The sequence below is a fragment of the Chaetodon trifascialis genome, chromosome 13, assembly GCF_039877785.1.
Source record: "Chaetodon trifascialis isolate fChaTrf1 chromosome 13, fChaTrf1.hap1, whole genome shotgun sequence".
Classification (NCBI taxonomy): domain Eukaryota; kingdom Metazoa; phylum Chordata; class Actinopteri; order Chaetodontiformes; family Chaetodontidae; genus Chaetodon; species Chaetodon trifascialis.
In genome coordinates, this window is record NC_092068.1 from 22,998,470 (window position 1) to 23,022,052 (window position 23,583).

Below are 23,583 nucleotides of genomic sequence, written 5' to 3' on the forward strand. Positions count from 1 at the left end.
TCTCATCATATCTCTCAAGACAACCTGTTTGGTTTTATATATAGTAGACACACGTCATTCCTCCTTCAGGGACAGGATGTAGAAAGGGATGTAGATTAGAAAGGCCATCAGTCAGATTCAAACCAAGTGTTTGTGCTGTATATACATCAGGATATACCCACTGTAGTCGCTCAGGGCATGTCTGGAACAATAGCCCAATGTTAAATTCAATTAGCTTACATAAACGTCTGTTTGGATTGTGGCTGTTGAGAGGTAGAAAGAGTGAGAGATGGGACAGGATGGCAATGCAGAGATCTTAGAAAGGCCTCCATTGTTTCTCTCTTTCACTGTGAGAGAAGCAGTCTCAAACAAATATTTACATAAAGTTCTGTCTTCACACACACTCATATCATAGCACACTCATACAAAGACACTTTCTGATGCTCTTGTTCGTCTTTGCGCGCGCGCACACACACGCACACACACACACACACACACACACACACACACTCACTCTCTCTCTCTCTCTCTCTCTCACACACACTCTGTAACCACCCAGAGGGGACAGTGAAAGAAGAGCAGAGAAAGAGATGCAGAGAGCAGACAAGGTCGTAGTTCCTGTGGACTGTCTTTGAAAGAGGAGTCGTGTGTTTTCCCACCCCTCCTTTGATGTTAAAGCAGCCTCTTTACTAGTGTAAAGACAGGATACAATAACCTAGACCCCCCCACCCCTCACACAACCCTCTGTACACTGGCTGCACACCCCCACAAAGCTCTGCGGGGGGACAGGTAACCCACAGCAACCCCAACCAGAAGTCAGAATGAGTGTGGCAGCTGTCCAGGACCTGTGCAGCATGCTGTGTGTGTGTGTGTGTGTGTGTGTGTGTGTGTGTGTGTGTGTGTGTGTGTGTGTGTGTGTGTGTGTGTGTGTGTGTGTGTGTGTGTGTGTGTGTGTGTGTGTGTGTGTGTGTGTGTGTGTGTGTGTGCTTCTGTGCCTGAGTGTGTGTATGTGTGTGCTGTGTGTCTGTGTATGCAAGTGTGTGCGCAATCTTGTAGCTTTCAACAAAAAGTTTTTTAAAAACGTGGGAGCAGATTGTTTTTTAGGGCTTCATACATTTAGTCATCAGTATTTCTTATTGTTAATAGAACTGTGTTGAAGGTTAACTGCCGCTGCCTACTGCTTATCTTGATGAGCCAACCTAATAATCACATGTCAGTTGTTGTCAGTTGGATGGAAACAAGCATTCATTCACATTTTGTTTTGCTTTTTCTTTCTCTTGAGATGTTTCTGTATGAACATGAAGAGCAAGAAATTGGTTCGTCCGCGTCTGTGAACAACAGGTCTATAAGAAGTAAATTGCTTAGGTGATAGCTCTGAATTTTCAAGTTTGATGGAGTAGGATATGACTTTGGAAAAATCTCAAAAAGGCGTCAATAACAAAATGAAAGTAGAGAAAATGAAAATGCAAGAATAAACAGAAAAAATATCACACACTCACACCACATCCACCCTACAGGAACGTATGTACAGTGACCAATTGTTAGTCTGGAAAAAAAAAGGTTTTTATGGACACAGTTGAGACAAATCTCCAGACATCAGGTACTTTCTTCCAGAGAACAAGGCCAAAATAACTAATAGCAGCCTCACATATCTGGATTTTGTTCTAGAAACTGAAACATAATGGCCTGAGAGGTCTGCATTGATTGTAGTTAGTGAGCTGGTCAATGTGCTGGGGAGAAATTAATTCTATATTGCACAAGTGAAGTGAGTGCAAGCACTGAGTGATGCGTTTGGCTTTGCATGTTCGTGTAAAGAGCCGGAGTGGCAAGTCATTAGACAAACATGCTGGTGTGCAGGATATGACAGCGCTGATGAATGACAGCCACTGTAAGTGGACTGATTTTCAGTTAGCATTCATCTTAGTACACATCAAGAGCGCCTCATCCTGAACAAACCCTCTCTGTCTGTCCCTTGTTAATGTCTCTCTCTCTGTAGTGCTTGTCCTGATACATACGGTATGTGGCCACAGGGCTTGTGGACACACATCATTGTCGTTCAACGCACGCTCACCCAGTTCACCCTCATATTTTCTGTATCTGTGTCAGCCCCCTTGTTTTTTCTATTCTTCCATAAATTCCCTGAGACCCCGACAGCTGTGCAGAACAAGGTCTCAAGAACTTTTAGGTTAGCCAGACTGGCAGTAACTAAATGAAAGCTGTCTGAAATGAGGTTTTCCCTCCAAAAGGGCTGACTTCTTCTAAAAAAGCTGGTTAGGAGAGGATAAAAGAATCCTCTTATGTCAGTAAACTCGTTACGCCGTCGCTGCCATGCCATGCTAGCCCCAGCGTTTCCATGGCACCCGGTGTTATCTGTGTGTATTTTTGTTGGGACTTGTAGTTTTGGGGGTTGAGTGGCAAAATGAGATTTTTTTTTCCCCACACCAGGAGGTGGAAGAGGGGAAAGATAAGAGAGAACCCCCCTCTCAGCGTTAACGAGTGAAAATAAGAGGGCGAGAGAGGATGGAGAGACGCAGAGCATTAGCTGCACAGATAGAGAAATGATGTCCGACGCAGCAACACTGCAACACCTTTGCTGCACTGCCTGTAATTTACACTGAGACTTGTATACTGACGTGTCCAAGGGTCTGTCTCTCCGTAATATTATCAAAAGCACTAACCCCTAACCCATTCTTTGTTCCAGGTGGCAGCATTGGTTAAAGTGTAGTTTGGTTTTTGGGAAATATAACTCTTTCCTGTTTTCTCAGAATCAGCCAAACTCAAAAACCTCCTTTGTGTGTGCAGATTAAAAATATGTTGAAGGTGAAGTTCGGCTAATTCATCTCAAGTAGATGGGCTCAAAGACATGCTAGGCTAATCTTGACTTTCAGTATAACTTCAGACTGCATGCAGTGACCTGAAAATGATGGTCAAGCTAAGTGCAAGTGATGATTCCCCCCAAAGCAGACTATTAAACCTCCTGAAAACGTTGAACTTCAGTAAATGTTTTGCAGCATTGACATGTAAGTAGACATTTTCAGATGGAGGAGTACCATACATATTAATAGCTAGTACAACAGTAGTAGTGTATTGAAAGGATATGTCAGTTTTGCACCTTTTTTTTTTGATATTTATTTGCCCACACTCACTATTTTTCAATACAAAAGTCTCTTAAAAACAGCATTCCTGTTAAAGAGTATTGTCAGTAACATGCTGTATTGTGTTATATGGAAGTAGATGTACAGATGTTGATGAAATATGCACTGCTGATATTTCACTAGAGGTAGTTGCAGCAGTTCTAGTTAAGGCAGTATGATTAGTGGCAGATAGTGGCAGTCGTGGTGATGCTTGTTTTAATAACAGTTGTTGTGGTGCTCATGCCGGCAGTGGTTGTAGCATTGGTTGATAGTAGAAGTGGTAAAAGTAACAGTAGTGAGCAATGTCAGTTGTATTTGATATTTTATTGATTCCACAGCAGGACATTCTTTTTATTACTGAAACGTCATCGGTGGTTCGATACGCTGTTGGGACACTGCTCACACAGACAGAACAAAGTGCTTCTGCAACATACAATAACGCACCATCAATACTACAGCGGAAACCCCACAGAGAGGACCAGAAGAAAGCAACAGCTTAACCCTCCAGCAACAGAAGTTAACTGAGTGCAGAATAAAGTCTATAATTAAGAAACACACCTGTCGCAGACCTGTTCTGTGCTCACTACCTGATGTGTGGAATGTTGCCTGCTTTGTGTTAGCTGTCAGCCCCAAAGTGTGTGTCCGTCACTGCTCACCTGTGATGTGTGAATGAAGGTACAAGGGCTTTGGCCTGTGACCTTGTCTCAGTGTCAATCTGAGTTCATGTGCATGTTTGTTTGGCTTTCTGTTAATGAATTTTTTGGTCAAAATGTACACCCATACCTGTAGAGCAAGCCACTACTATTATTCCAACTTACCTGTAAAACAGGTATAACAAGCCCAGGACGAAGTGCCACAAAAGACTATTATATTTCAGTTCCATTGTCACACTGGCTGGAAAACCAGTGACTATTGCAACTAATAACTTCTATTGTTACTTACTACCAGTATGGCTCCACTGCCACTTTAACGATGAGTGCTACCAGTATGGAAAAAGACTGAAAATAAAATGGACTTGAATCAGCACTGAATTGAAAAATAATTTATGAAGGAGCCAGAAAACAAATACTGAGATAAACCAGGAAAAAGTATTTTCTGTCACATTGATAAATATTGATCAGGTTTGTTCACATTACATGGTCATTTTTATTGCCAGTTTTATGCTAGACACTGAAACATAGTTATTAGTTACATTTCCTTGTTACCTCATTTAAAAAGCAGCTGAATAACTTTACTGATTGCTTCACCCCAAGATTAATGCATTTCTATGAGAAGTATGTTTATAGTTACTTTACTTAGTTTTTAGGTAGTATGTCTTCTATAAAATGCTGCCATTGGCAATGCGCAGTTCAGCTTTTTGCAGACAGAATAAATGTCATTTTCAAAGAGTTTTCCTTGCCAGTGGCTTACCACCTGGACAGGGTATCTTGCTAATTTAGCTACCTGAAAGCAGGTGACTTGACAGTAGAGAGAGCCTGCATAATTTCTACAACAGACCATGCTGAGTTTGTTAAGATGTCCCAGGGTCACAGGAGCCAGACACTTAAAATCTAGCCTCGGCGGCTTGGGCGAAGTGGCTTGAATGACTTCATATGTGCCGGATCTTTAGCAGCTAGCTTTGATGAGGATAGAACCTTTAAGCCAGGGCCAAGTTACATTTTACTAAAATATTCGTGTCTTTCTGCTCGACAAATGTAGTGAGAATATCTCCTCCTGAAGACCTTGACCTGTCCGGCATCATCATCATGCATGTCCAAACATACACTCACTTGAGATCAGATTCATTTTTAACAGGAAGTGTAGACTTTGCATCTCTGCCACTGGTCAAACTGAATCAGTTTACCTCCCTATATTGAAAAGTAACAAAGTAATAAGCCTTCCTTTAATGGTTATTTAGTTACTTAATTACTAGTTACTGCTAAAAGTAGCATTTACTGTTCATTGTACACCATTAACTCACTGCCTTGTCTGCTTTGCCATCAGTGCTATAGTTTCACCATAGAGGAAATTACAGATTTTGTCAGTCTAGGAACATCGGGTGTTAACTGGCAGTCATTCAAGTTTGTGTGTATGTTAGCATGTGTGCCTACACGCATGCTTTGTTTGACCCCGAGGCCTATTTTTGTCAATCTGCTATGTCGTCTCGTCAAGATACGCATCTGTGGTTGTGTTTGGCCTGCGCTGTCTCTCCCTCCCTTCATTTGTTCTTTCTCTCACTTTGCGCCCCTCTGCAGACTTGGGTTACTACTCCTCCATCAGATGGCGTTCTGCCTGGCTGAGCTGCACTTGTGGTCCACCAAGAGCTCACTCCAAGTCAAAGGTAGCACTTATCACCATGTTCAATCTCCCCCTCTCTCAATAATTCTCTCTCTGGCCCTTTCTGTCATCACTCACTTTGTTTTCACACCTTTTCCCCACCTTACCTGTATCTACTTTAGCAATCTGATTCTCTGTCAACACCAATTCTCACTCTGTCTGTTTTCACTTTCTCTTTGTCTCCTCAGACTCTCGTGCTATCGATGTCTGTTTATTGCATTATACTACATGACATTTTGACACTGTTTTAAAGTGTCATTGGTTGACATGATCACAAGCAACACAAGAAACCAGTGAAACATCTGTATGTTCTGTAAAACCACACGTGTTGACTAATGTTGACAAAGGGATGCCAGCAGTCCGACGTGTGTACAAGGAAGCTTCTTTCATGTCACGCCAATTACTTAACTCTCCCACTACAAGTTCACATGTTTGCCAATGAAGGTGCCCTGTTTGAATCAAGTGTAAATCAGACTGTCATTGAAAATTAAACAAACAAAGAGATTTTTTTTCGCTGTGGTGAGGACAGTTATGATGCTTAAAGCAGCTGGATGTTAAGTAGCTTGTGATGTCAACATGAATGTCAATCATTATAGGAAGGAGTTAAAGGGTAAAACCTACTCGTTGGTAGTCCACACTGAAAATGTTATTATGATCCGTGCAAGGGGTGCAAATCAAAGGCCCCAGTTCTCTGCACAAGCTACAACCTGCAACAACCAAAGAAACCCAAAACTCTCATGAGCTGTTCATTACTTATAGTCTCCGTCCCTGACCAATGCTGACTTAAGTGACATCACTTGAAGAAAAGCTTTATACAACTTTTATCACATATACAGTGGAAACGTAGTGGAGACGTCAGACGTGGAGTTCCCCTTTAAGGGTGGTATATTTTCAAATTGATGATCATTTCTCAGAAGCACAGCTATGGGTGATCTTTTTTGTTTGCGTTGTACATGTTCAGTGTCATTTTTACACTACTTTTGGATCGGTTACGTTAAGTCAACTCTACATGACGCCACCTACATCACCTTCATGCACGCATTGAGAAACGTTAACCGGCAGCCAGTGCTTCCCTGATAGGCCCAGTGGGCGTCGTCTAAGTTTGACTTTTCTGGCAGTTTCTGTGCGTTTTCCTGCTCGCCACCTATCAGTCCATCTCTTCCGTTAGACAGAAATGCTCTGTTTCTCCATTTTCTTGTTTTCTCCTGCCTTCCATTCTGTCTTGTCTTTCACAGTCTGCTGAGCTTTAGACGAAGATAGTGTCTCTTGGAGCCTGGCTGTGTTGTGCGTTTATGTGTATACACAAAGGTACGACAGGGTGTATATCCTCGGTGATGGTGACATATCCTTATTTGTTTGTTTTCTCCTGCTGTGTGTGTGTCTTCTGCTATCTTGGAGAAACGTGGATGGATACATCTGAGCGAAGAGGCCTGGTCACTGAGGTGTGACGCTCCCTATCGCCACTTTCTTTACATCGTATACATCCGCCTCAAAAACAAAAATATACATTTATAAAAGCAGCATCTACTGTATGATGCTATGAAACAGATATTTTATATGTTGCTTGTGTGCATCTGTGACATGTGTTGATCATGTTTGTACAGCTGCACACCAGAGCAGACACCTCTCATGGCTTCTGCTCTTTGTTACTGAGCAGCATTACAGTTTCTATGTTGCTTTTAACAAGGAGGCAGATTTTAAGTCAGATTTGACCTGGTGACCAGTTCATCCTACTTCTCTAACCTGTAATTTGCTGTTGCCTAACTGTGATGTTATGAAACCCAGTATTTTTAGTCCTGTTCCTTTGTTCACCTTCGGTCCTGAATCAAATTTTCACTCTAATGTTCCACAAGAGACTACTTCTGTTATGAATGACGAGGAATGATTAAAGTCCCCCTCCCCTCAAAAACATGTTGATGTTGATGTTGATGATGGATGTTCAAGCTTCACTGTGCAGAATGATGTCTGAGCAGAGTTCAACACTAGAGGACTGTTTTCATGTTCGTCAGCTGAAGGAGGAACATTTCTCTGAGTTTACCTTAAATCTCAGTTTAAGATGTGCTTGAACGAGCATGATTCTGTGACATCACAGCTAGTTGAAACCAATCATAGTTCAGTATACAGTTTGCTGAGTTGTGTACTTAGTACATTATGTTTGCAATAATGTTTGAACCCAGAAGAATTCATAATCTCATTCATGGTAACTTTGTGTGTTTCATTTGGTCAGCTCCACAGGAAACACCAGATTTCTGTCCAAATCATGTTAGATGGATTTTTATGAGCAAAGGTGATTGGTTTAGCAATGATGACAACAACTCCCATGATCCCACGCCACTTCACGATGTCATCAACAACGCCTTTCCTTTTCATTGTTTTGAATGAGAGACCCTTATCAGCAGAAATTACATACTGTGTCCTTAAGAAAGGATTTCCGTGCATAGAAATCCCACAAATATAGGTTAGTCTGATACCACACAAACACAAGCTTTGAGCAACATGCTGTAAATAAAACTGGCTATGTGCTGCGCTTGCTTGCTACACATCAAGCAGCATCTCACTGTAGTCGTGTTTCTGGACGGCTGATGAATGAAGGTCTGGGTTTGGTTGAGAATTATATGCCGTAGCACGTCAAATGTGCATCTGTCTTCACCTGCCTCTCCCGTTAGCTTACCTCTGCTATTTCATCCTGGGAAGGTGTAGCATGCACCTGATACTGTTTGTTGCCACTAAATCCTGCAGACTGGTCCTTTAATATGACACAGAATCATTTGATTTAAGGTTAAACCTGCATAAAGATATTTTTTGGCATGAAGTGCTTTCATGCAGATGTTTTAAGAAAACCGTGGTTATTTTTTTAAGAGAAAAATGTATCAGGATGTTATTGGCAGATGCTCAAGGTTATAGTATCACTATCCCTGTCAGAAATGAAAAAGTGACATCAAGCCATTACTAATAGGGTTCTGTTTGTGTGTGTGTCTGTGTGTGTGTGTACGTGTGTGTGTGTGTGTGCCATCAGCTCTCCTGTTGTATTAGTGTGACCTGGCCTCAGGAGCAGCAGCAGCCGCAGCAACAGTCATGGAGCGATAAAGAAACGATGTGTTGTGCGAATCCGAGTCTGGCTGCTTATGGTTTTGGGCCTGCAGGAATAACACTGACAAAAAAGGCTCAGCTCAGCAGTTTGTGTGTGTGTGTGTGTGTGTGTGTGTGTGTGTGTGTGTGTGTGTGTGTGTGTGTGTGTGTGTGTGTGTGTGTGTGTGTGTGTGTGTGTGTGTGTGTGTGTGTGTGTGTGTGTGTGTGTGTGTGTGTGTGTGTGTGTGTGTGTGTTCTTATGTTTTCAGAGCCAGCTGCTGAGTCTGTGTGTCTACTTTTAAATGTATATGTTGCATGTGTGTAAATCAGAGGCTCTCCCTCAGGTGGGATGGGTTAAGGCACACTCCTGTCTTTATTAATACCCCTCTGCCTCCCCCCTCCATTCTGGCTCGGACCCCCCAGCCCACCCTCCCACCTCCTCCTCCCTCACAGGGCCTTATCTCAGCTCAAACCGTGGTGCTGGCAGACGGGACAGGCCACTGGCTGATAGCGATTGTTTATCCCACGGTGCGAAATTGCTGATCTGTCTTCTGCTTTTCCCTGACAGCTAGATGTTCATCTCTCTCTCTCTCTCTCTCTCTCTCTCTCTCTCTCTCTCTCTCTCTCTCTCTCTCGCCCCACAGATACTGATATTGGCACCTATCAGTACTACGATAAAGGAGAGCCAGGTAAATAGTGTTTATATTGGATGTCTGTTTGTGTTTAAGATAAGTTGAATTTGTCTTGTTTTTGGAATGTATGTGATTTTTCTTCTATATGAAGAAGGGCTTTTTGCTGTCTCCCACGCTCACATAAGCTGTAAACACACACGCGGGCACACAAATTATTGGTCCTACACATACACTTGTCCACACAGAGGCTATTAGTATGTAGGATTTACACCCTAAAACCTTATATACACATGCACATACCACACACAAACACACACAGGTTATTAGGCCCTCGTGGTTCTATCTCTTACACTTGCTGTGTTCCTGTTGACCCGAGGTCCTGCCACACAGCGATAGGAAAACTAAACTGTTGACTTTTTCCCAGATCACATAGCGAGAGGCCCCATGTAGTCCAGCCTCATATTGCCTCAGGCCAGGAGGCTTCCCTTACCGTCAGGAAGCGCTCAAATCGCTCCCCCACGGTCCTAGCAGTGTAGGACGAGCTGTCTCTTCCTTTGCTTCTCTTTTGTTATGTGTGCATGTGTGTGTTTTTTATGAAAAAGATGCATAGTTTGTCTTGTATGAGCCACACCTTGAAAATTTGGATTCGGCTGAATGTGTACAAATTTGCACCTAAAAAGTCAACCATGTTCAAAATGGCCAACGGGAGCTCTCCACAAATACAGCTGAAAACGGGGTGACTTCATCTTTGTCCAAAATCTTTGGTACATTTTCCAGATGTAAAAAGTATGAAATCAATATTTTACACTACCAGTGTGCCACAATGGGACGACGCAACAAGCTCTAAACATTTTATCACCTTATTATATTGTTCAGTTAATGTGACAGACGTGTTAGCAAACACCAGCATTCATTTGGAGTTGTGTCGTGTCCATTTCTCTTTTGTTCTTTTGTGCTTTTAGGCCCCGTTTACATGACAACGCTCGCAGGTGAAAATGATAAAATATTTTATCGAATGTGCCTTTTGTTTAGACGGGGACGGCATTTTTGGGGCTTAAAAACGCAAAAAAGTGAAACCCCCCTCCAGAGTGGAAATCTTAAAAACGCTCCACCGTCGCATTCCCGTCTAAAGGGTAAAAAGGCAAAAGTGTGCTTCGATCTGCTAGAGCCCATCCCTTACAGTCTCTGATTCTACGCAATTTTGCGTCACCGTATGCATTCAGATTCCCCCCCCCCAAAAAACACTTGTCTAAACGCGGAATAAAATGTGAGAACACAACGCCACTTTTGCGTTTTCTGTTCAGATCCTTTCCTTGTAAACGTAGCTTCAGTCTCCACCAGCTCCTGAGGGAAATATCTGACTCATTAGCTGCTAAATGCTTCTTTATGCTCAGAAGCTAGTTGCTAACGTTGTCTGTGGTTTGATGCTGAGCAGGTAGTGAGCAGTGGTTTGAAAGACTGAGGAACTGTTAATGTCAAATATTGATTAGAGGAGCTTTAAGCAGTATCATTAATTTCTATGAGAGTCCACTTTGCACCATAAGTCACTCACCACAGTGCACAGTGTCTCTTTCTGTTCTCTGCCCCGTTTTATTCCATCAATTCTGTGTATTTTTAGTCTCTTTCTCTCCATCCACATGTTTTTTCTTTTGTTACTGTGCCGGTCTCAGATGTTTCTACCTCTCTCTCTCTCTCTCTCTCTCTCTCTCTCTCTCTCTCTCTCTCTCTCTCTCTCTCTCTCTCTCTCTCACTGGTTTCCTTCTCTTTGTCTCAGTTTTTCCTCTCCCACCATGTATATTTTGTTCTTCCTCATTTTGTGTACAGTACGTCTCCCCGTCTCTTCCTCTCTCCCTCTCATCATGGGGTTCTCTCCCTTCTCTCTCATCTGAGAAGCTGCCTTCTCTTTCATTCCAATCTTCAGTGGAGAGACGATGCTCTCGCTCCAAATCCTTTCATTTGGAGGATTACTAAAGTGTGGCTTGATATCAGAGTGGATGGAGGAAAGTGGGAGGAGGAGGAGGAGGAGGAGGAGGAGGAGGGGAGCCACAGAGCAGGGGAGCAGAATCACTATCCAAAAGTATCACAACATTTTCACACAGCGTTGTAACGATAGCTCAGGTCATGATGCGATTACATGTACAGTTGATTACATTAGATTAGATTAAAATTTGTCCATTTGATATTTTGTGTTGACACTGAAGCACAAAAGTGTGTGTGTGCTCAGCCAGACTGTGGAAAAAACGACATTTCAGAACAATATTCTGCCTCCGTATTTTGGTCCTCATTGCACAAAGGTCTTTAACAAACATGCAGATTTCTCTAAACATTAAATAGTCATGACTGAATAAGCAACAAGTTTCACCTGAATAAAACTTCTTGCACAGCATTGTTGCGCTCTACTGTATGTCTGTTTTTTTGTTGAAACTGTTTTGTGGTGTGGCTAAATTTTGCTGCACTGACAGTTGTTTCCATTATTTTGTCCATGCCATTTATATTAACGAGGCTAGGCTAAGTCACAGAAACACCTCTACTGTTGTGTTAGACTGCATTCATTTTAGCTAGGTGTACCTAATAAACTGGCAAATGAGTGAGTGTGTGACGTTGCTCTTACTGTGACAATTAGGTCTAACATGTCAGAGCATAGACATCATTCTGTGTGTCAGTATATCAGTATCATTGATGAAGTGTAGTTCTGCATCTCCCCACTAGAGGTAGACCCAAGCTCATTGGAGCAGCTCCGGGGGTCCCCTGCAGCCAAATCCACCCCCTCAGCCCTCCCCACCCAGCCCCAGAGCAGGTGCCCATGTCTGGGCCTGTCTGGCCCCTCACCCCCTTATCTGATTAATACTACTAATCCTGGAGGTGTTCCTGCCTGCCAGAGAGGCCGGCCACCAGACTGGCCACTTTCTTGCTCACAGTGACTGGGCCATGAGGCACGGTTATGGGTTACACTGTGCCAACAAGGTCTCTTGGAGCTAAAGGGGGATGTTTGAGCTCCCGCTTAGTTCTCTGTTCCTCATTATCTGCATCAGAATCATTCATCCTGTACACCGTGTTATTTCGCTGTATATCCCAAATCAAACCCTTCACTTGGCCTTTTTATTTTTTATTTTTTTTCCAGCCAATCCACACGAGTATCACTACTACAATGAGAAACTCCTTTTCTGTGAAGGTAAGTTCCCAACAGTGAAACTCAAAAGAGTGTGTGTGTGTGTGTGTGTGTGTGTGTGTGTGTGTGTGTGTGTGTGTGTGTGTGTGTGTGTGTGTGTGTGTGTGTGTGTGTGTGTGTGTGTGTGTGTGTGTGTGTGTGTGTGTGTGTGTGTGTGTGTGTGTGTGTGTGTGTGAGCCCCAGTCATCTTACTGGTAGATGACCATCTTCCAGAACCATCACTGTCCTAGTCAGTCAACTGTCCTACTTGCTCTATTCTCTCCCTCCCTCCCTCCCTCTCTCTGTTCCTCCCTCTCTCTCTGCTTTTCACCCAGTAGTGGAATACAAACACCCTTATCAGGAGACGAACACTCATCCCCCTGCCCTCCCCTCCCTCCTCTCTCCCCTGACCCCCCCCCCCCGCTCCCCTCCACACCCTCATTTGTATGCATCTGTTTACCTCCTCTTCCCACTCATTCTTAATAGAGAATCCCACTCCTTAATGGTTCGTTTCAGTAGAGATGAAGAGGGAGACTGTAAAATAAACAGATAGGCGAGTGATTGCACCATATTGAAAGCAGCAGTCCTTCCTTCCCTTGTATTTTTTTCTCCCACTGAACTTCATGTATGTGCGTGGGCAGAAGCAGATGCACAAATTCAATTAGCTGCTTTTTTTCACATCCCTCCCTTCCTCTGTTTAACCACTAGAGATGGATGGGAAAAGGGAGGGCTGGGAAATTAAAATGAAGGGGCCTTGGTGTGGTATGTGTTGAGATATGTGCTGCTAACTGTGAGGTTGCATTTGGGAGATAACTCAAGAGCGCCAAAAGTCCTCACGATTAAATATTTGCTTCTCCTCAAGGACCAGTGTGTGTGTGTGTTTATGAAGGGACATTTTGCTTTCAGTAGAATATTTTCACTCCTTTAGTGCAGCCACATCAATCTGTAAGCAGCAGACTTCAGACTTTTGCTGCTTTGGTGATATGGTAGTCAGAAATATAAGACTTGTAACTACATCAATGTATTTTCTACATAGTAAGTAATGGTCTCGCATTGGGCTTTGAACATAAAAGTAAATGAGTGACACAGCTCCTGGTACTAAGAGTAAGCAACGCTGGTGCAACTTTTGATCATTTCATTAAATGTGCACCAGTAATTGTTGTATTAATCAGGTTCCTCAGTGGCCTGTTGGTTCCTCTCGGGATTTCTGGCTCAGTAACCCAGCAGGCAGCTATGGGAACCTTAAGGTGCCCTTTCACAAATCCTCATTTGGGCTTTTGCTGATTGTGAATCATTATGTAGAACTCCTCACCCACAGACCTTAAAATGGATCATGACTGGGATCATCTTAAACTCAAGTTAAAGTCACTCACGTAGCTTTGAATGATCTGGTGCTTGTCATTGAGTTTATGGTCATTTTATTATATGATAGCGTAGCTTAGATGATAATGACGTTGTGTGTAGCAGTGGTTTATGCAATATACCAGCCACTATAAAATATAAACATGAAATAGATACTTTTAGACGCTCTTAAGAACTGTTGTTTTAGTGCACTTTCTCAATTTTCTAACAGTGGAAGACTGAATACGTGTCGAAATAACCTGTTGATTATCTTTCAATTGATCGGTCTATAAATTAGCAGGCATTAGTAATTAGTTAACTGAAGTTTTTCTTTGCTCAAGGCGACGTCCTCAAGCTGCTTCTGTTTTCTGAGCCATCCAAAGTCCAAGAACACAAAGTAATCAGTTACCAACAATATGAAAACAGAGAAAACCACAAATCGTCACATCTGAGAAGCTGAAACCAGCAAATGTTTGGCCTTTTTGCTTGAATTGATAGAACGTTTTGTCGATTAATCAGCTTATTGTTTCAGCACTAATTGGGCCTCAGGATTTCTCCCCGCAGTCAATATGGAGCTGAAGTTCATGAGTGCGATCATCATTCTGTATTGAGTCAAGAGCAGATTCAGCACTGCTTCATGTACCTGCATCTCTGTATTCCACTGGGCCGCGTTGTCACCATCCTTTATTCCTCATGTCACTCCTTTTTGTACTTAGATCTCGACCCGGATACGAAGTTCAACCCTTTCACCCTTTCCTGTTTTTGGTGCCACATTCTTCCAGATTCCCATGAGGACCTTTCTTTTTTTTAAGTATTTCTCCTGTGTCTGCATTTAAAAGTTCGAGTCACATGATCTTTAGGTCCCTCTCATGTTTTTCCTCCGTAGCTCGAGGCTATTCGTGGACCCCCAGGAACCGCCGACCAGAGAAGCTACGCGATTCGCTGAAGGAGTTGGAGGTGCCCGCCTCCTCTGTTAAACCCTCCACCGCCACCCCTCCTGCCCCCCGTCTTCTTCCTCCCTCTGGGGATTTTCGGAGTTTTCCCTTTCCGAAACGGCCGATTGATTAACAAATAGGGGCATTCTCTTTCTTTTCTCCCTCTCCCTTCACTCTCCCTGTCGTTCCGTTTGTTCTCCTCTCTCCCTCTCCTCTCTCATCACCTCTCTTTCGGCCGAGCTCTGTCATCGAGGGGGATATTTGAGGGGATCAGGGGGCTGCAGGCTGCCCCTCATCCCTTCTCTTCCTCCCTCCTTCTCTTCCCCCTCCTTCCCTTCCTCTCCCTTCATTCATCCCCCTCTTCCTCCCCCCTTCATCCCCTCTGTACTTGTGGCAGTACAGACCTAGCTTTGTTTGCTGGAACCTGTCTGTGGCTGTTATACACACACGCACGCACACACACACTCCCCACCCATCCACCTCCTTCCTCTCACCCGTAACCATTGTCTGAAACTAGAAACACCCCATCTCACCTCCACACCCCACCCTCCTCCTCCTCCTCCATCCCTCTCTCCTCCCATCCAATCACCCCAGCTGGGTTTGGAATGTGGCAGGAATGACTGACCTTACACACACACACACACACACACACACACACACACACACACACACACACACACACTGACATGCACACAAGCAGCCCTTACCTGCATCCTCTTTTAACTCTCTCCCACCCCTCCCTGAGCAGGAACTGCTGCAGTGGCCACCTGTAGCGGCAAGTGTCCGCTACTGTGTACCTCCAAGATAATTAGTGCAAGTATGAGCGGCACTGTCATCACAAGATGAAAAATTCAGTGTTTTGCAGCTTTGATAAAGACAAGCAGAAGCCTCAGATTGTGTCATATACATTTTCAGTCTGTGTTTAACAACCACACGGATGAACTTCCTGTTTAAAACGTGTTTGGTGTTGATCTCAGTATCAGGTATTGGGTGCTTGGACCACCATTCGCCTCTGTTTGTTCTGTTTTTCTCACAGTTTCTCTGTTTATCTGTCGTTCATATTCAGGAACTCTTGCAGACCAACACCTGTGTTCACACCAGATGGAGGAAAAAGCAGTGCTGCCAGGTGCACACTCTTCTCAGCCTGCCACCTACTGTACACACACACACACACACACACACACACACACACACACACACACACACACACACACACACCTCTTTTCAGGCTGGCAGAAGCTGAATGGTCTCAGACCAGACTTCAGATAAAGAGCTGGTCTGTAAGAACGGTCTGGACAAACTCTCCTACATTTGCATTTCATTTCTGTTAATGGACAAGTCTCAGCAGTTTGATTTACCTTGCAGGTGTTGCTGAGCAGTGGCGTTCTGGTGACTCTGACCCTAAATGGACCCGAGCTCGAACAAGTGTGTGTAGACCGCACATTGGTGGGTCGATTACCAGCCAACACCGTGACTGATGGTTAGTTACAGACACACACACACACACACACACACACACACACACACACACACACACACACACACACACACACACACACACACACACACACACTGTGAATAACAGTGATTGTGCTTTTTTTTTTTTTACACAATATATGTTTTATTTCTTCAATAAAAGGTTTTTCCCTCTTTAGTCCAGCATTGGTGCTCAGTGCATTATAGCCTTCAGACATTTTTGAATGTGGTTTTGGTTACTTTGGTACTGCTGATGCTAATTAGAGCTGTTGCATAACCATCAGGCCTTTTATGGCATTGTTGTGATGTTTGCATTCACTGAGTGAAACTATGGTTCATATGACTTTAAACATTCCAGAGGTTCATTGTGATTAAAGCAGATTTAGACACAAACATCATTGTTTCCACCACATGGCTGGACTACCTATCTCTGCCCACAGCCGCAAACACAAATACGCACACACACAAATACATGTACACACGCACACAAGCAAACACAAAGACATTTACATTAAAATGTTCATTATTTTAAAACCACAAAACCATCTACCCACACTTTGTCTCACACTGTCAGCACCTACTGTGTCCTTACACCTGCTCACCACACATGAAGCTTGACATCTACCACACACACACACACACACACACACACACACACACACACACACTCCCCAATCGCCTCACCACTTTGTCACGCAAACACTCTCTCACACACGCACCGACTCACACACATAACAGGTGCCACAGGTGAGCAAGGCGACTCTGCTAGCTAATTGCGGGCAAATCCTTTTGTGCTGCGTGTGTCCAGGGGCCTTCCCTTAAGAGCATCCATCAGTGTTTTTCCTCCATCGCGCGTTCCTCCAGGGAGTACCGCCCCCCTCACACTGCGCTCCCTCGCTCTGCAGACCTGGCAGGAGAGAATAAGGGGCCGTGGACACCAGCCCAAATCTGCTAATTATTTCTTTCTTTCTGTATCAATTATTTGTTCATAACACCGCCCTCCCTGCTTCCGTCCAGGGTCTCCAGACACCTGATAAAGCCCCTGTAGTACACACACACACACACACACACACACACACACACACACACACACACACACACACACACACACACACACACACACACACACACACACACACACACACACACACACAGAGGCATACACACACTCATTCTCACACTCGTTCATATGTAATTAAAGACGCGCAGAGTTTTTTTTTATATAGACCTACAAGCACTTACTGTATGTCCACTCATATACATGCACAGAGACTGGAACACACATGCACACTCCCACATACACAATAGCACATACAGAGGCACACCCACACACACCCAGGTACACATACACCCACTCACCTCCCACTGTGCTCCATTCAAAGCCTCAGAGGCACTAATTATTAGAGTAATGGTTGTGAGAGGGTGGGTTCCGGGGATTTTGTGTGTGTGTGTGTGTGTGTGTGTGTGTGTGTGTGTGTGTGTGTGTGTGTGTGTGTGTGTGTGTGTGTGTGTGTGTGTGTGTGTGTGTGTGGGGTTGGGGGGGTGTAGTAGTAGGTTATGGGCTGTTCTCACATCTGTCACTTGTTAAATTAGCCTGAGACAATTAGAGTAGAGAGCCAGACCAGATCACACCATCGAACACATTTACAACGTATAATTACCGAAACAGTTTACAGTTACAGTCAAGTTGTGTTTGTTCTAGGTGTGTGTGCGTGTGTGTGTGCGCGTGCGTATGTGTGTGTATGCTGAGTACTGAGTGTTAAGTAATAGTGGTTTAATGTTGTCCGCATACATTTGCATATTTAATCACTGCAATGTCACATCAATTTAAGTTAAATACACGGCTGCATCTAACGGTTGTTTTATATTATCTATTAATCTACCAATTATTCCCTTGATCGTAGTCACAACATCATAGAGCCAAAAGTTTTACCCAACCAACAGTCAAAAACCAAGATATATTTAATTGTTTATCATCCAAACAAGCAGCAAACACTTTTATTTGAGAAGGTCATTTTTGCTTGAAAAATGACCAAAACAATCAAAATGATTGTATTCCTGTCGATTATTTGATTGATAATTTCCCCTGTAGTCAAATCCTGAATTAAGATGTAAGTCACTGTGTAATGACAGAGAATTCTTTTGCATTTTCGCGACAGGATTGGACAACTTTCTAAAACAAAAAGGTTCTCAGTATTTGAATGCTGAAGAAAATCCCCTCTCTGATTTGCATGCATTGAATTGAATGTGAGGCCTGGTGCGTATTTGCCTCACTGAGACAACAAGCAACGGCAGCCAGGTCTGTTTTTGTTCCACGATGTGACAAAGCAGGCTTACTGTCCTCTCTTAAACTTTGCATGCTCAATGCCGGTTACTTTCCTGTCTCCACCATGAGCTCTGATTGCATCATACAGAGCAGTAGATTACATATATTTTACACCATCAAAGTATTACTGGCTTTCTTTGGCCGATGGCTGGGCCAAGCTGCGCATATGCTCCACGATTAAGCATCCTTAAGTGATTTTTCATAGCCGGTTTCATTTACCCATGTTTAAATGTGCTTTGGTTAAGCCCATTGGCCTCTTATGTCAACATGCTGCTGAGGAGATGGCATTAAATGGATTTAGAGGACTGTGTGTGTGTGCGCGTGTGTGTGTGTGTGTGTGTGTGTGTGTGTGTGTGTGTGTCTGTCTGTCTGTCTGTCTGTGTATGTGAAAGAGACTGTGTGTGTGTGCTTTAACATGTGGTTGGTTTGTTTAATGCTTGTGGGTGTGAATGCATGTGTGTGTTGGTGTGTGTAGAATGTATAAAGCATGGTTGCAGGCTTGCATGTATTAATGTATATGTATCTGTGCATGTTGTGTGTATGTGTCTAGAGGGCAAGTATGAATGTGTCCATATATACACTATTAATGTGCCCGCGTGTGTGTGTGTGTGTGTGTGCGTCTGTCTGGGGGGTTGTCCGGGTGGGTCATGAAGGTCTGGCCCTTAATGCCAAATCAGCCACCTGGTCCCAGATTGGGCCACAGCCTGGTTTCATATCCCTTCTTCATTTGGGAATGAATGGGATTAAACCTAATCCCGTTTATAGACACCCATAGAGATCAATACTAAACTGCATTTAACTTGATTTGTCTGTAATCTATTACAAAGACGCTTACTATTGCATTAAATGTTGTTGTGGAAAGCCAAGGCATCATTAATGGCTGTATTTTGTAATGGTTTAAGCCTTGAACCAGTTTTCATTACAAATGCTTTATAATCCAACTTCAACATAGGGACAGACTCACTCAACTGACCTGATTTAAGATGTGAGTTTTTCTCTATTTCCAAGCAATGTTTCACTTCCCTCGTGAACATTTGCATATTAATTTGAAATTTTCACACAACAGGATGATTTGAAGTGCAATCATACCAATACCCGCATGTTTATAAATACACACATGCCACGGTTAATTGGTGGTTATATTTCTAAATCTCGGGGTGCAGCCTTACTCGTTCAACTCAAAGCAGGATATCTGAGAGACATGTGTAACAACCCCCCTCCTTTCCATTTAATTGGTTTCATAAACAGATTAATTTGAAGGAGAGGGGGGCTTAATTGCTAATCAGCGTTTCCATGCAGCTCCTGAAGAGTTGAACAGGATCAAGTGTGTTCTTCTACCACAAAAAAGGCCTCAGAGCCTGCAGTACACCGACAGGGGGAGAGAGGAGAGAACATGGGAGGAAGGAGATATAAAGAATACGGGAGGCAGTGGAAAGGAGAGGAGAGGATGTGAGAAGGTGGAGAGGGGAGAGGGGAGAGGGGGAAATTAGGTGAGGAGGAAAGAGCAGGAAAGAAGAAATGAAGGAGATGGGAGGGAAAGGTGGAGAAGAACTGAAACTTCTGTCCTCCCTCTCCAAACTGACAGGGATAATGGTAAATGTTACTGCAGTATAATGAAGTGAGAACATGTACATTATTGAAAAGTTATCAGAATTGAAACTTAATTGTTTAAATTGTGTATAAGCACAAATGAATCACAGTTAAGGACTTGAAAAAACCAACAGGCGGCAATGTAACCCTAAACCCTGAGGCCATGGTGGCCAATCAGAAACCTGAAAAAAGGTATTACGTCTACCTGCACCTAGAGGTCCAGCCGGGCCTCGTCAAAGCCGGCGGCATTGGCAGTGGGGTCTGTGTTGTGGGATCATACAGCAGTGACCTCCTGTTAGCAATGTTTGCACCTGCACTATCTTGGCCACGTTTTCCATCGCCTCATTAAAACTATTGACCATTTTGTGAGTGTTTTAAAAAAACTAGAAATCCTTTATTAAATAGCTGTAAAAACAACAACAACCCTCTTATGCTGAAATCTTCATTCATTTCCCTTGGATGTAACACTCTGAGACTGTAAATCCAGAAAATTTCTGAATTTTCAAAGAAAGTTAATGTCACCTCCTCTGGGTCCCAAATCGGCCTAATCAGTACCAAAAAAGAAGAATCCATCTGTGAATGTTTGACCTCTGAAAAGTGTTCGGCTTCTGGGTGTGTTATGTCTCCCCCCTCGAGCTCCTGCTTCCCCGTGCTCCTGGAAGTTAAAAGGCTTTAAGAATATAGAAAAAAACATGTGAATCATTATTGATAACTAATTTCAGTCACATTTTCTTGTATCTTAAATCAAGGAATCATGTTTTACTTAAAAAATTCTAACAAAGATGGAAACCTAACTGTGTAGCTATCAGTGTATGTGTCATGGAAGGAGACCGTGTCACCTCAACAATGTACAGTTGTTTTTTTGTTTTGAATCATGACATTCAGTGACAAGTGTGGTGATGTCATTCCCAGCGGTGCTGAGCGATAAGCTGATTCTGCTGTCCTTCCTGGAGCAGAGCCAAGTGGCTGCAGTCTACCTCAACCAAAAGAACCAGGACTCCCCAGAGACTGGCAGGCGAACAGACAAACTCTCGCCCTCTGAAATCAAGGTGCAGTAGAACGCATCGCCGGAGTGTGCATGGGTAATGTGTCTGCGCATTTCAGTCTGTGTTAAGTCTGTGCTTGTGAGAGAGAAAAAAGGAGACAAAGAGGAAGCGGAGACAAAAAAGAAGGGTGTCAACGTGTCCTCCTGAATTTCCCACATTTCCTAAATGTTTTTTTTTTTCTTGTATCTATTTCACATTCAATCAGGTCCTGTTTGTCACTGAGTGAAACCTGGAAACAAAGAATAAAGAACACAATTCAGTCACATACAGGAATTCCCATCACTGTATAAAAACATATAAAAGATTTTCCTTCCAATAGAAATCTTAATAAAATCCCAAACATACTAAATCTTTGAAGCCCAGTCTGACTGCTTGAATTTAGTTAGTGGTCCGTTTGGCAGTTTACCAGTGACCCACTAACAGAATCTGTCCAAGGTGCTACTTCACTGTGGACTTTTGGAAAACATATATCCTTCGTTTGGCTTGATACAACCTGTAAATGATGAGCTTTTGTCTGTTTGTATCTTTGAGCACAACAGGTCCACAGACTGTGAATGTATTCAACATAATCACCATGGGAATACAGCCCTTTGCTTTAAAATGCCCAGGTAGCCTCTAAGTCTCTCGATCCTTCCTGTTTCTGTCTATTAATCTCTCATAAAGGTGTTATTGAGAGGCAGTCTGATCTGGAGGTGTTTGTGGAGGTGCTCGTAACGGGTCTGATTATGTGCCGTCCCGTTCCTCCCTCCCCAAAACAAAACTGCACTGTGTCCTCCTTCACTAGCTGGCTAACCGCTAACCCTGGCATTATCACATTACTGCCAGGCCGTGTGTGTGGGTGTGTGTGCGCGCGCGCGCGTGCATGTTGGTGTGTATAAAAGCAATCGTTCCTGCCTGTCTCCAGAAGCAGAGTCCTGATAAGACACCCCCCTTCCACCACCACCCCATATTGTACACCTCACACCTCTGTCAATGCATGTGCATGCAACCTGCAACATACACACGTGTGCACATGCACGCCCAGCTACCCATCCCCCACAACAAACACACACATGCACAACCACATACACATTGCACTGGTCCAGTGGGCTAAGCTGGAGAAGGGAGAGTTGGGGGTGTTGTGGGGGGGGCTAAACTAATCCGGCCCACAGAAAGTGGTTTTTGATTATTGCTGACCAGCAAACGCCAGCAGAAAAAAAGAAGACTAGAAGAGGGAAGAGATGGGTAGGGATGGAGGGATGGAAGGGGGCATGCGGGGGGCAGAGATAGTGTGTTATTAACCCCAGTGATTTCAGATTTTTTTTTCCTCTTATTTTCCATTTCTAATCTGTCAGTGATCTCCCGTTCAGCTGTTTGGGGCAACTCTTTGTTCCCTTTATCATCGGATGTACTTCCATCATTTTAATTTGCCTCTGTATTTTGTGTCCAAAGCTAACATCTGCCCAAGGGGGCAAGAGGGGCAGACATGGACCACTGAACCTCAAATCTGCTCTCCTTATACAGTACAGCTTGTCGATTTACACATTTCTGCATGTTTCTCTGTTTCCCACCTTTCTCTTTTGCACTGAGGAGTATGTTTTTCCTAAATTTCTGCACAGACAAGCCTGTATTCCTGCTTTTTACAGCACACCTTTCTGTCAGGTCCCAGACACTCTGCACTGTGACAGAGGTCATGGACGTGTGTGTGTGTGTGTGTGTGTGTGTGTGTGTGTGTGTGTGTGTGTGTGTGTGTGTGTGTGTGTGTGTGCGCGCTAATGTGTGTCTGTGGTAGCCATCCACTCTGATAACTGGTTCATTGTGTTAGTGAGTGTGACTGGAGATATAGAGTGTATGAAAGGCCGGTATGATTATAGGCGTGTGTGTGTGTGTGTGTGTGTGTGTGTGTGTGTGTGTGTGTGTGTGTGTGTGAAGAAGAAATGAGCTGTGGTGTACATGAAAGGCAGGGTCACACTGTCAGACCTGCAATTTCACCTGCTTTAAAAGTGCTTCTGGATAGAGCACTGTTTAGTGGTGTGTGTGTATGTTCGTGTGTGCGTGCGTGTGTCTGCACTGTGCTTGTCTATAAAAGTGTGCGTTGATATACACTTTTTACATCAGTGCCTCTATATTTATGTACATGTGTATTTGTGTGCATACATGCATGCATTCATGTATGTGTGCGTGTTTCTGTGTGTGTGCCCACCCCCCCACCCCCCCACAAGCGCCACGAGAGCTCATTACTGTGCGTCTCTTTGTTGTGGCCCGTAGAGCGTGGCGGACCTTCCCAAAAATATGCACATCACTAAAACAACAAGCCCGACAGAACAAAACACGCACGCACACATTAATAATGGAAGATAAAAAACAACCTTAGACATCAACAAAAACAGGACGGGGGAAGGACAGGAGGTGATATTTGAGGCTACAGATGTGGAAGTTTGAGAGCCCTCAGGTGTTAACACGGCTGGAGAGGTGAATCACTACAGTAACTTCCACTTCATCATGAGATACGTTTTAACTCTGTTGGTACATCTGCTCGGGTTGACCTTTATGCTGTTTATCTTCTGGCTGTACTGCCCATTTTGAGCCTCTTAACATACCATCCATGTCCA

General features: G+C 43.7%; 1 protein-coding gene across 1 annotated transcript in view; it reads left to right on the forward strand.

The window, feature by feature from the left end:
* Nucleotides 1-5,353: 5,353 nt before the first annotated feature.
* The window catches only part of wdpcp (WD repeat containing planar cell polarity effector), a 50,992-nt gene continuing 32,762 nt past the window's right edge, over nt 5,354-23,583 (forward strand). Inside the window, exons 1-7 of the mRNA XM_070977873.1 lie at nt 5,354-5,433; nt 9,143-9,187; nt 12,252-12,302; nt 14,506-14,576; nt 15,621-15,680; nt 15,920-16,034; nt 20,859-20,995. Coding sequence (XP_070833974.1) covers nt 5,373-5,433; nt 9,143-9,187; nt 12,252-12,302; nt 14,506-14,576; nt 15,621-15,680; nt 15,920-16,034; nt 20,859-20,995 — 540 coding nt within the window. The 5' untranslated portion in view covers nt 5,354-5,372. The remainder of the gene's footprint in view (nt 5,434-9,142; nt 9,188-12,251; nt 12,303-14,505; nt 14,577-15,620; nt 15,681-15,919; nt 16,035-20,858; nt 20,996-23,583) is intronic.